Raw genomic sequence first — 13,685 nt, 5'->3', positions numbered from 1 at the left:
CCAGGAGTTGGGCTCAGCCCCTTCTGCCATGCAGAAATCCCTCTCTATATGATGCATAAGCAAAAAATATTTATATTTGGCAGGCTCAGCATTAGCCTGGACCGAGCAGATGAGCAAGTCCTAAAATGCCGTGCTTGCACTCCTTGAAACTGAAGAAACCAGTTCCCAAATCCATGTACTCTTGAAATCTCCACCTTGGGCCACTGACCTGACTTGATCCTGCTCACACCAAAATGAATGTGAACCCTCTGTGTTCTGATGTGACATCCCATACCTCAGAAGTGCAGTGATTTAGCACAGGACATTTTAAATTATGTGGAGTGTGACTCTAATTCCTAGAACAGGTACTTTGCAGGTCTGATGCAGGGATGCAAGAGTGGGAAGTACACAGTGAAACACAGGGAGCTGACAAGAGCCTTTTTGACATCTCAACACCTTTTCTGGTCAAGCTCACCAGTCTGGGATAAGAAGTTGTTATAGTTCTGGCTACAAAGACACATTTTAAAGCAGCAGGGAGCATGTCTCACAGAATGGGGTGTTTTACCTGTGTTTCTGCACTGCTCAAGGAATGGAGATCCAGCGATGGGTCAGTTTTGAGCTCAGGCTCAGGAGCTGCAATCGGGGCTTTCACCAGGATGTCTTCATCATGACTGGCTCCTAATCCTGCGTCTTTCTGGTCACCTCCCGCCTCTTTAGGACCGTAAGTGTCTTTGTCCTCTTCAGATACCTGAGACTTGGGCCTTCTGAGGAAGGAGGACAAGAGGCGGGAGAGCCCCCGGCCCTCAGAGGCGCGTCGTTCTTTCCTGCTGTGCTCTTCGTGGGTGGGGGTGTCTCCGTTGGAGGCCTTATGCCTCTGGGGCTGTCTCTCCGGGGTTGGCTGAGCCCCTTCCTCCAGGGAAGCCTCTGGCTTCTGTGTTTCAGCAGCTCTTTCCTCCTCCTTGGCTTGTCGCTGCTCCGAGCTGTCAGTGTCGGCTGCTGGGCTCTTTTCTGTTGTCATGATGATGCTGTATGAGAGGAGCAGAAGGGCTCAATCAAGAGGTTTCCAATACCCATGCCTGACTGAGCTATTCAAAGCAACCACAAGCACAGACACTCCATGTTCACCAGTCACACCACCCTGTCACAGAACCAGAGTGGAAAGGATCCACAGGGATTATCAAGTCCTACTCTGAAGTGAATGGCCTGTAATGGGATGGAAACCTGACTTCCTGGAAGAAACTTCAGCCTACAAAGCCAGCAAAAGCAAAGTCATTCCTTTTGCTACAGTTTGCTTTGAAGATTAGTCTTTAAGGACCCTTCCAACCTAAACCATTCTGGGAATCTATGATCTAAAACACAGTAAACCACACTGCTGGGGACAGGACCCACCAGTGCTGAGCAATTACGCCATTCTGCATCAGAAGAATCCAGTGGAGCCCAGCAGGGCTTTGGGATCCATAGGATGTTTGCACTGCACACTGGAAAAATGTCAAATGAAAAGGTTTCCAAACAACATCCCATAATGGAGAGCAGATTTCCTTCAAAGCTTGTGCTATTACGCTGATGTAATATTTATTTCAACTTTAGATTGGGCTGTTGACACAAAAAGATGGAAATCACATGAGAAGAATATCTATTTAAGGTATAAAGAAGACCCAAAATAATCATGTTTGAGAGGGGATAGAACTAATCTTTGCACACCACATCACATGTATCTGCAGCAATAAATTGCCATTGCTTACACTGAGCAAATAGCACATAATCCAATACGCCTCAATTCCCCAGCTTGAGCCTCACTGTATAAACATTTGCTCAAAATGCACTAAAAATTAAGAAACATTCCAAGATATCATCCTCCTACGTATTATTGCATTCATCAACTTTAATTTAACTCATCCTGACTGCTAAAAGAACCAGAGTGCTTGAAGTAGAAAAATCCTCCCAGCTCTTCAAAGGACTCTCCCCATGCATTTAATGCAAACATTTCATATTATTTCTAATGCTATAGTTAAATCAGCACAGCATCACAGACCTTCCCTGAATTTGTTTCTGCAGCAACACAAATTTCCTCAGGTTACAGGGTTTGGTTTGGGGTTCTTGTTGGGTTTTTTCACTTGGAGTCAGCCCCACCAGCCAGCCTTGGGGATGACCTACACGGCTCATTTAGCATGGTCTCCTGCAGAAGCAGAAGACAGAATTACTCTCCACTCACCATCTCCCCTCTGTGAGCTGCTCTGGGTATTTCCAAACCCAATGGAGTGGCAGAGGCCACTGAAACAGCAGCTTCCACCCTGCACTGAAAAAACAGGCACCTAAGCAGAGAACCTGCATCATGAGCACCTGATGGACCAGGGATGCTACAAGGCAAAGAGAATGCCCAAACCCAGATGGGCCCAGATATGTCTGCAATCAGTTTGCAGATGGCAGCATATGTGTGACCTGTCCTTGCAGCTTACTTCTGCTCCCCTTCCTCCTGTAATCCCTTGCCACAGATGCTGCTGGCCCCGTTAGCAACCCACGGCTCCTACTGCAGAGAATCCCAGCCACCACACAGCCAATTTCTGCTTTTGTCAACTCTCCAAGAATTCCTGGAGATGCCACAAGGCAGTGAAGAGGCCAAGGATCCTGTTCAGCCAAACACCCATCACCCCAAACCCACTATGGCAATGCCCAGGGCAAAGCTCCCAACGCCCCAGCACACATGGAATGAAAGGGATGTTCTGCGAGCCTGTCCCACTACAATCACGCACGAGCAGCCAGCTCCCTCTGGCACTAGCTGTTGGAGTAGCCTCTTTGTAGTTGCTTCCCACTGTGCTTGTTTTGAATAAATACATTTGTAGGAGTCGTTATCAAAACACACAACACTGGACGAGTTGCTCTTCAAACCAAAAAGGCAGAACCAAAGCTTTGGAGATGACGTTGGTGGGGAGGGCACAGCTAAGGATCAGCTCTTATCGGCTACAGGAAGCCCTAGGGACAGGCCACAAAAGAAAGTTTCCTCTGGATATACTTTTCTCTCTTTAAACACCAACAACTTGGAACAAGATTTGTTGACTTGTTTACATTTCAAAGCAGTCATGGACCTTTCCCACCGCAGGAAGGTGGGTCTGGCTGGTGATGAGCAAACATCGCCTTGCCTTTCTTCCATCCCTCGAGAACCACACTGCAGCTCAGCCAGATCCCCTCGGCAGCACTGCGGACGCAGAGACAGGCACATGGGAGCCCTTCTTTTCCCAATAAACATTTCATAGCTGCCAGCACCAATAACTCACTGGGTATAGCAAACATCTTGCTGTGCGACCCAAGTGCTCTGCTCCAATGCGTGGGCTCCTGGCTGGCTCCCTCCCTGAGTTTTATGCTCAGAAATTATTTCCCCTACATTCACTATCAAAAGTAGAGATTTGTAAGTAACATAACTGAGAGGTTGTCCATGGCAAGGGGGTGGAACGAGACAGTTTTTAAACCTTCCAACCCAAGCCAGTCTGTGATGCTGTGATTGTACAAGAAAAGGACTTTTCCTGCAAGGAGATGGGTGCCAAGTGGTGTTTTGTTTTCAACCCATTCCTTGGAGAAAGCACTACCCACAACCAAACCAGAAGCAGGTTTTTATTTAAATTAATTTCTTTCCCTTGGTATTCCATAAGGCGATTCTGCTGAGCCTGCAGGTGCCTCGGGAGCTCCCTGGATGCTGGAGAAAGATGCTCTGATACTGTATGAGCACTCAAGCAGTGTTGTTAACCTTCTGCTCTGAACTGCCACATTGTAAATACTTCACCTGGGGGGCTTTCTTTCGTAGAGGCTGAAGGCTTGATGCCTGTAAAAGGCTGTCTCTTCTGTAAAAGGCAGGGTCTTCACAAGTCTGGAGTGGGGAAGGACGCAAACTACTATGGAAACAAGCAAACTACAACAAAACTCAGATATGATCCCAGTGAGAGATTTCAGAGTAACAATCTCATCAGAAAAGAGTACAAATATGTATTTAGAGCTAAGCATTTTTAAGCTGAAGAACATCCTGCAGATAAAAAGGCTTTGGCAACAGGAAGCAACCTGAAGAGAAAGGTGTTAAATATTTCCACAGCAGAAAACAGGCTTTGCCCTGCTGAGGACACCTGCACTACGGGGTGACTTCCCACTGCCAACATCCCACCTCATCTGAACCAGAGCAGCCCCCGAGGGAGGACCTGGACCTCCTCAGGAATGTCAGTGCTTTAGTGATGAAGAGGGAGCTCCACAGATCTTCTGTCAAAAGGCATCAGCAACTCTGAACACCAAATGTCAAAGCAAACCAGTGCAGGGGAACCCCTGAACCTGCTGTACACCTGAGATGACCTTACAGCCCCCCAATCCTCAAGCCTCCCAATCTCAATGCTTATCCTTCTTTCTGGCCAAGGGCACAGCTGTGGGGAACACACAATATTGCTGTGGGCTTGGTGTAATTCATACATACTCGTCCCTCTTTCCTGCATCAAAATCCACGAAAGAGACTTAAAAGGAGTGCAAGTGCTCATTGCTCACCCTGTTTCCAACATTTATGATTCAATCATAAAATCATGGAATGCTTTGAGCTGAAGGGACCTCAAACTCACCTCATTCCAACCCCTTGGCATTGGCAGGGACACCTTCCACTACACCAGGCTGCTCCAAGCCCCATCCACCCTGCACTAATTATCTGGTGAGCAGATGATGGCTAAACTCAAGTTTCATCCCCCCACAGCTCCATGGGTTCTACTCTTGTAGACATCAGAAGACAATCCCAATCTAAGACAAACTATCCTCATTTTCCAGCCTGCACAGACACACAGAGATTTATCTAAAAGATTTTAGAGTAGCTCAACACATTGCAACAAGTCCCTGTTGAGAAAGTCTTCATTCCTCGAGAGAAAGCTAAATCCCTTCCTTACAGCACCTGTGATCTGGAAGGTTCTCATTAAGTGATGGCACCTGAGTTCCCTGTAAATGACAGTGCTGCTCACTCGGGCTGTTCCATGATGAGTTACAGAGGCTCAATAAAACAGGCATGTTTAGACATGTGTCTGTCACCCTTTCCTACCTGTCAGCCTACTTCAGTCTCTCTTATTTAGGTATCCAGTAAGTTTAGTGATAGTAAACTGAACCTATGCTGAAGGAAGGAACGGTTCATTACAAATCAGGAAGAAATTCCTGCCTGCAAGGGTGATGAGGCCCTGGCACAGGTTGCCCAAAGAAGCTGTGACTGCCCCTGGACCCCTGGAAGTGTCCAAGGCCAGTTTGGATGGGGCTTGGAGCAACCTGGGATAGTGGGAGGTGTCCCTGCCCATGGCAGGGGGTGGGATGGGATAAGTTTTAATGTTCCTTCCAACTCAAATCAGTCTGTGATTCTTTGAAAAAAATCTAACTCATCCCTGTTTCCAAGCCTGGAAAAATGATTTGTGGCTTATGTTATAACTTACTTAATTCCCAGTGGCTTAGTCTTTCAGAGAGAGAAGAAAAAGGACTATCCATTCAGTTCTTGGAAACACAAACTGTCTTGCAGAGATGCCCAAAACCAGATAACGGGTGGGACAAACTGTCTTGACCTTTCTACATAAAAATGTGTGGCTTCACTGAACACTGCTGCTCCAGCAAGAGCTGGAGACAATGATAAGACACAAACTTCTGCTAAAAATATGCAAAAAACTATTTCAGCAACAGTGCGGTGGGTTTTTTTTAAAACGCGTTCCTCCCTATTTCATAATGTGTGTGAAAAGCACATAATTCACCAGGGAAACTACACAGAATTCTGCTTGAAATAGAGAGTACAGCCTGAAAATTCAGTTTTGTCAAGACCTGGTGCACATGCAACAAACCTGCGAGTGGGAGAGGAGGAAACTGCAGCTGTCACATCTCGCTCCACATGTGTGTTACGTGTGCTACATGTGGTTTTTACGACAGTAAAGAAAACACTGGACAAAGCTTGAAGCAACCTTGTCTAATGGAAGGTGTCCCTGGCCATGATGGCAGGGGGATGGAATGCGATGGCCTTTAAGGTCTCTGCCAATCCAAACCAGCCAGGGATTCTGTGACCATAGCAGAGGGCTGTTTGCTTGGGAGTTTCAAACAAAGTAAGAAATTCAAATGCAATAAAATAAGTCTCTCAACAGAAATTCAAACTTTAAAATACTCTAAAGACTCAGAACCTTACAAAATTTATTTAATACACTTTATTAGAGGAATAATTAATGCTGACATTTTATAACCCCTCTTAGAATTAACATTCCTCATCTTTCTGTGCTGGTACTTTGGATCCTGAACAAAAAGGATGCTGTCACTCAGCCTGACCTGGAGGGAACAGGAGACTTCAGGAGCCTCATTGAGCAGGAGAAAAATAAACCACACAACACAACACAGATGGCACATTACAACTGCCTGGATTTAATTCTCACCAGACCAGCCCTGGTAATCTACTGCATGTCAGCAGCACCGTGCTCCTCTCCTATCTCCTGCTATCGTACAGCTTTCCTATTTAAATGAAGGCAAAAATAGTAGCTCACCATCTGCTGAAAGCAAATCATTTATGTCAAATTTAAGACTGGGCTTATAAAATGACCTGACTAAATGGAGCAGTAAGTGCATTACAACCAAAGGGAGCTGAGAGCTCCTCCTCCGTATCCTCAAAAATCCTCCTGGATGCTACAGAATTCCTTACATGGAAATTCATGAGCTTTGCTCATTGGTGAAGTGCTGAAATTTAAACGAAAACATGTACTTGTCACTGGGGCCTTGTCTACAGCAGTGGGTTTAGAAAGGCTGCCTGTGTGGAGCCTGCCTGGAAACCTCACTTGAACTTGGAGCAGCTGGACCCAGAACAGAGACAGGGAGAAGGCATGTGCACCAGACTGCCAGCAAAAACAAACTACTAATAGACTATCCTTCCTCCCATTGCAACGCAGTAGTTGGCTAGGAAGACTAAGAAAAGCATCCGCTTAATATAAGTGCTGTTTCCTCTTCAGCAGCAAGCACTAACTCTTGGAGCTCCCTTCCCCTGCAGAAACAGCACGGTTTGGTCTCAAACACAGTGCCTGACAGGGCTGCTTCTGCAGAAACACCAAACCAAACCCTCCCGGAGGACACAGGGGCTCAGCCTGGCAGGCAGCAGTCACTCCAAAACCCTCCTTTGCCGAAAGAGCCGCTATCTGCCCAGCCCTGCGGAGGGAGGGAGGGATCCATCTAAGCCCATCCCCACCCTAGGAGCAGCTGAGCCCCTGCGTGGTGCCGATAACATCGTGGGGCTGCTCCCTGCACCAGCCTCCCATGGAAACGGGGAGCACGGGCACCCGGCAGGCGCCAGAAATCTGTGCAAAGAAAAGCAGCGGGAACGGCGTTTACAGAAGCACCATGAGCGAGCCACCCCATGTCAGAGAGGCAATGGCAAGGCCAGGCTCCGTCCCAGCAGGTCACTCCATCACAGCCACTCCTGACTCTGCACCGAAGGAATACCCGCGGTGGCGATGACAGCGCAGCAGAGATGACAATGCCACCGCTGCGTGTGACGATGGCTCTCCCTGTAGCAGCATTCCACTTGTTAAAGCAACAGTTCAACAGAAATAAGCAATAGCTCTCCATCAGCTGAACAGGAGGATTTTTTCCATGAATTATTCATAAGATGTTTTTTTCCTGCCTGAACACAGATGTGTTTACTTACACTGTGCCTCATTTACACTCAAGGTTTAACATAACAGGGCTCATATTCTTTCCTTACAGTTTCCCAAGAATGGGATTAAAGCACTTTTTGCTTTTGTTGCTCTCCCTTTGGTTGCTTCCAAACCAAAGCTATAATTAGAAGCCCAGAGGGCCCTGGGCTTTATCCTTTGATAAAGAGCTGCCTGCTAGATAAATACCACTCCTGCACACACACACACACACTGTCACAGAGGCACCTGCCAGGATGAACCGCTGCTGCACCAAGAGCCAGAAGGATGTCTGATACTAAAAACCTCTTAACAGGCTCCATCACTGACTGCCCCAGTTCACACATTTGGGCTGCTCCTCCCCTGCCAGGGGGTGCCAGGGACACCGCACTTAAGTGCTTCACTTGTTACTTCACGGCTGTAATGCAATTTGCATTCACCCAACTGCCTCAAATGCATCTGCTGCACCCTAGTACAACGCCCCAAATTCATTAAAAATAACCATAATCATGCAGTTATTCGGATGTTATTAGCACACATGAAATGCACAATATTTGAACTATCTGAGGGAACCACTTACAGGAAGGGCTGGGAGAACAAGCACTAGGCTTCTCTGCTGAGCCCTCATGAAAGCTGGCTGAAAAAGCTGGATTAAAATGTCCTCAACCCTGGCTTTCTGCTGGGCTTACTTCTTCAAAATGGCCATCAATTATTACAGAATCGTAGAATGGTTTGGTTGGGAAGGGACCTGAAAGCTTATCTCGTTACACCCCCTGCCACAGGCAGGGACAGCTTCCACTATCCCAGAATGCTGCAAGTCCCAATGTCCAGCCTGGCCTTGGACACTTCCAGGGACCATGGGGCAGCTTCTCTAGGGACCCTGTAACAGGGTCTCTTCCATGCTCCCAGGGAATAATTTCTCCCCACTATCCCACCTAATCCTGCCCTCTGTCAGTCTGAGGTCATTCCTCTTTGTTCTCACACTATCTGCTTTGTAAAAAAGTCACTCTCCCTCCTTTTTATAAGCCCCTTTAGGCACTGGAAGTGGCTCTAAGGTCTCCCTAGAGCTTACTCTTCTCAAGGCTGAAAACCGACAATTCCCTCAATGTTAAAGGACACTTAAGTTAGCACTCAACTACCCTAAGTTGATTCCAAGACCTTTTCACCTGACAGCAATACTCCAAACATATTTAATGCAGAGGAAATATCATTATCCCCCTCAAGAGCCTGCGATGAGGGAAACTCCCCGGACACAGTGGCTAACCCAGTGGTGCCTGGGTCTGCCCAGGGGCGCAGCAGTGTGGTTTTGGGCTGTTATAATGAGTTTTAAGAAGTTGTACCAGCTACCAGGCTGAATTGATTTACCTGATTTGCTCTCACATGCTCACTGCCACCATTGAGCAGTGAAACGAGGGCTGCAAGATAACTAAAATTACCTTTACAGTAATTATCAGCCTGAACATTGCACTTTTAAATATTAATGACCCTTACCTATGAATGCAGGAAGGCACTAGTCAGCTGCAGATTATCTACTAAACTTCTCAATTCTTGGTTTCCTGGCCAAGCCCCAGTCACTTACACCTGCAGAGCAATAGAGGGGATGAAGAAGCTGGAGATCTCAGCATCCACCAGCCATGGAACGAGCTGGATCCAGCACAGACACGGATGCCAGCTCTGGAGACACAACTGGGACAGCAAGAGCTCCGAGGAGCCCAAGGGAGTGAGTCAGCGAGCAGGAGGGTTGTGAAGCTGAGTTTCACTGGGTGGGTACAAACACTGCAGGTATCAGCACGAAGCAGCCTGTGCTGCTCTTGAGCTGGGGGAGGCTTTGCTTAGGAACGTCCACCCCTTTCTGAAGTCTCCTCGTCTTTAAGGGCTCAGCATCCCATGCAACAGCACAGAGGAGAAGAAATCCATTTCCACCGCAAACCTTGAGCTGTAAACTCCCAGTACCACCGAAAGAACCCAACCTTCAACACCTTGAAAATTCTCAAGACCAGGCAGCTTGGTTTTAGAGCCCAAGAGCTAATTGAGACCCCCGATCAAAAGCAGCAGAGCCCACTCCAAGCTGGCTGCAGCTCCCCCAGGCACAGAGCAATGGGGAATGCAAACAGGGATGCTGCTGACCTTGCCTCAAGACTGGGAGCAGCAAAGCATCTTCTGTGGGCACTGTGGAGAGGAGGCAGGTGAGGAGACACCTCCTACAGAAAGCTCCCCTCTTTTTTTTTCTCCTTTTTTAAAAAGTATTGCAGGTGATGGTTAAACTCTGCACCACTCCCCCCCAAAAAAACAACAAACCACGGGGACGATCCTACTGCATACCTGCAGGCTCCAGTCTATGCTGAAGAAGAGCAGGCAAACATCCAAAACCAGGGTGTAACCATGTTCCCAACAGACCTGGTCCACAGGCAACAGGCAGAAAGCCAGTCACTCAGCTGTTCCCCCAAACACGCAGAGTCAGGAGCCAGAAGCTGTTTGTAAAGCCTCACGGTACTAACTCCGTTTGACTGGGACAAACTCCAGTGCCACCATGGCCCCAAAAGGATGTTGCCCAGTGAATGCAGCACCAGAAGAACACTGCATGTCCCAGGAACATGCTCAGACAGTTCATACCACCTCCACAGGGATAGTTTTCTTCCCAGCTTTCCTGCCTTGATGCTCAGTGACCACCAAGTCACACTTGATCCTGGGGTGGCTCCACAAGCCAGGTAGCAAAGGATAAGATGCTTCCTGGAAAATCAAGGCGGGTTTTGCAACACCTCCCACCAGAGGATGCTCTCCAGAATCCCTTCAGGGATCCTGCACCACAGGGCAGGTGACACCCACCCAGAGTAAAAAAGCAATGGGATATCAGTGCTTGGATTAATGAGACATCCTCATTGGCAGTCCCCAGCCCATAACAAAGTCATTCTCCTATTTGCAAGGCTAGGGAGAAGCTCTCAGTGAGCGTAGCTTCCTAGTATTTTCATTGCACAATGATCTTTGTCCTCTATTTGCGCAATTTGGCCGGTTTCGTGCATGCAAAAAGCACCTCAGGGATGCCTCGATGTTCTGCCCTGTGTCTTCATACACATCTCGCTTCTGCTTCTACACAAGTTCCCACAGCACCATCCAGAACAGCCAAAGAGTTGGGGATGGGTACTGAGATGATGGGAGACACCAGGACACCAAACTAACATGGAGTGACACAACTGTCACCTTCCCAAGGCTGCAGCCCAGCACAACTGGCAGGGATGAAAATCTTCCCATCCCCACCAGAAACAGGAACCAAACAGAAGGGGAATATGAAGCAGTAATTAAATAGCATCACGTGCAGTCAGCAGTCAGTTATGGGCATGTAGCAGAGTAGCTAAGTCCTGTCATCTCCCAGAGCTGCTCTCATGGGCCAACAGACGGCAGCAAACCCCTCCCACCTTCCCGACTCCGTCTCCAGCCATTTCCACCAGTCTGTTTTTTCCATCCAGCAGTGAAATCAGGCAGCTTGAGTTTTTAATCCCCTTAATTAGGGGTGTGCAGCAGTCTTCATTCTCTAATTACATTCATTGACACATCTGATGTAACACATTTACAAACAACCATTTTCACTGAAGATGGCTTTGAATCAAAACTGCTGTTGAATTCCCACATTGGCTGTGCAGTGTCACCAATGGGGAGAAGACAAAACATGGCGTTCTGGGATGCTTTAACACACAGCTTGGAAATGCTATTTTCATTAAATAATCACCTGTTTCTTTGGCAGGATTCAGGTGACTCCCAAGCAGACTCCCCAGCAGTCTGAGACGTCAGAATGGGAGTGCAGCTCTCAGAAGTCTACAGCAAAAAAGTGACCATTTCAGGCAATCCTCTCAATCCTGCACTGACCCACAGGATGTAGAGATGGCACTTAAGTGCCTATCCTGATGATTTTGGTCCATCACCATTCAGTAGCTCAGTTAAAGGCAGACAGTGGGGATGCTTCATTTCAGCTGCTCAGTTATCAGGAATCCCTTTGATCCTCTGGGACAGCAAACACCCAGTGAGCACTTTATTACCCTCACTTCTGCTGCAGAACCAAACTAATGACGGTGACACCTTCTGCCTGCCCACAGAGCCATTGCAGCATTATCCCACAGGGAGCCTGTGCTCACGCCTGCTTTGAATTACTGCCCCAGATCCCATCCTAATGGCTCACCAGCGCACAGCAGCTGAGCTCCAGCCAGCAGCCTGGCCTATAGGCAGTAGGAAATAGTGAACAGGATATTAAACACCATCATGGGGGGAAGGGAGAGCACTGATTTAAAGAATGAGATGGAAGATAAGATGGTATTGTGAGGGTTTTTTTCACCACTGGAGACCCAAGTAAGGATCCATGCTGGTTCCCACAGCACCCTCTGCTCAGTACTGGCATCAGCCCAGGGTTGCTGCAATTATTTGCATGGAGGAAATGTACACAAACATCGCTTTCTTCACACTACAGAAAGGAAAAGGAAGTTGTATTCACTCTCAGTACAGCAGGGAGGGGTCAGAAATACATTTTGCACCCACATTCAGGGGCTGTTTGCTCATATTTTTGGTTGCCGCCCTCCTTTCTGCACTGGATGGGTTGGTGTGGGAGGCTGTCCTGTGATTTCACTGAACAAACACAGCAGCACAGCCACATTCCACCGGCTCACAAGAGATATTTTCTACCTCTTCAACATCCACCTTTGCACCATAGCAGGGTTAGTGCTGCAGCTCCTGGATGGCCCTTGTGTTTCTGAACAAAACACCGCAGCACCTTCCCCTCCAGCCACACTTAATCCTGCTGATCCAACCACTGCTCCACCCAGGAGCTCCACGCACAACAGGCAATAAAAGGTTCTTTCCCATCCTCCTGTCTGGCTGCACCAGACCTGTTCTTTCTTCCATCACCCCTGCTTTCTTCCACCATCCCCTGATTCCCTCTAACCTTCTCCCCACTTCTAGAGGCTGCCCAAGACCCCCTTCCCCACCAACTTATACCTTTCTCCCCAGCCCTTTTATCCTTATTACACAACACATTGGGAGAAGTTTAACATCCCTGAGGGCATTAAAGGGAGCCTGGTCATGAAGTCAGGTGGGCATGTGCACTGGGGAAACTGAGGCAGCACTTGGAAGTTGTAAACCAGCTTTCTCCACTCCCACCTGTGCCAATGCAACCTGCCATGGTAGAGCCAGAACACTGCCGGCCAGCTGCAAAGACAATAATAAACAGCTTCCAACTGTTTTAACATTGCAATATTTTTAAATAAATGAAGAGCCAATAAAGACAAAATATTTTCTTTAGTAGGGATAAAGCACATGCACAAAACAGTAGCTGGTTTAAATTTCTTCCTATCAAAATAAATTGTACATGGGGTTGGTGGTGCTTTCTGGATAAGCTACTGGCCTTATATACACAATTTAGCATCCCATTGATACTTATTTTATGAGTTAGGTTTCAAAAAAATCCTTATTCTATTCAAAGTGTGTGCTTGTGTGCATATACACAAACCCTCAACAATACAGTGGTGGTAGGAACAACCACCATGGTTTTTTTGGAGTAGCTTTGCTTATTTTCCTCTTTTTTATACTTAAATCCTAGTTGTGCAATTGCTTCATGCACAGCTGAAGACGCACTGAGCCCAAGAGTGCTTCATTCAGCTGAAAGCTCTACAGACTCACAGAGACTCAGGTAGCTCAGGTATTTAGTATTAAAAGCAACAGCAAATTAAGAATAAACCATATTATTCTCAGTAATTTTGATCCAAAATCAATTGGTCTTGCCCAGTACTGGGGACTAAATGGAGAGCCCCAGCTAAAATTGTGCTGCTGAAGGGCTACGAGTCCCATAGTCACAATTCCAGACAAGTGAGCCACTCTTTTCACCGTGCTGCTGACAGCAGGAGCCACACAACAATATTGCTGAAATCCACATTCATGCAGCACAAGGGAATAAAATGCCACACAAATCCTCTTTTCTGCAGGCTCTGGTGATATCATTGTTCGGGTTAAAACTGCCATGAGAAGACCCTTCAAATGAGGCCAGGGTGAAAGAGTGGAGAGAGCAAAAAGCATCGATGA

General features: G+C 47.4%; 1 protein-coding gene across 38 annotated transcripts in view; it reads right to left on the bottom strand.

The window, feature by feature from the left end:
* Nucleotides 1–13,685, bottom strand: part of EPB41 (erythrocyte membrane protein band 4.1) — a 94,868-nt gene that overhangs the window by 49,167 nt on the left and 32,016 nt on the right. For 35 of the 38 annotated variants that reach the window (XR_015808315.1, XM_088178339.1, XM_088178338.1 and 32 more), the window contains one exon: nt 545–1,004. Coding sequence is in view for 35 of the 38 variants with exons in the window: in XM_088178339.1 (XP_088034465.1) it covers nt 545–997 (453 nt within the window). In the remaining 3 variants the exon portion in view is untranslated. Of the gene's footprint in view, nt 1–544; nt 1,005–2,011; nt 2,156–13,685 lie in introns of those variants that run through there. The other 3 variants (XM_088178344.1, XM_088178355.1, XM_088178330.1) reach the window with 2 other exon arrangements.

The sequence above is a fragment of the Sturnus vulgaris genome, chromosome 24 (genome assembly GCF_052056855.1).
Source record: "Sturnus vulgaris isolate bStuVul1 chromosome 24, bStuVul1.hap1, whole genome shotgun sequence".
In the NCBI taxonomy this organism is placed as follows: Eukaryota; Metazoa; Chordata; class Aves; order Passeriformes; family Sturnidae; genus Sturnus; species Sturnus vulgaris.
The sequence above is the reverse complement of the archived record's forward strand: the minus strand, read 5'-3'. Positions and strand labels throughout refer to the sequence as shown.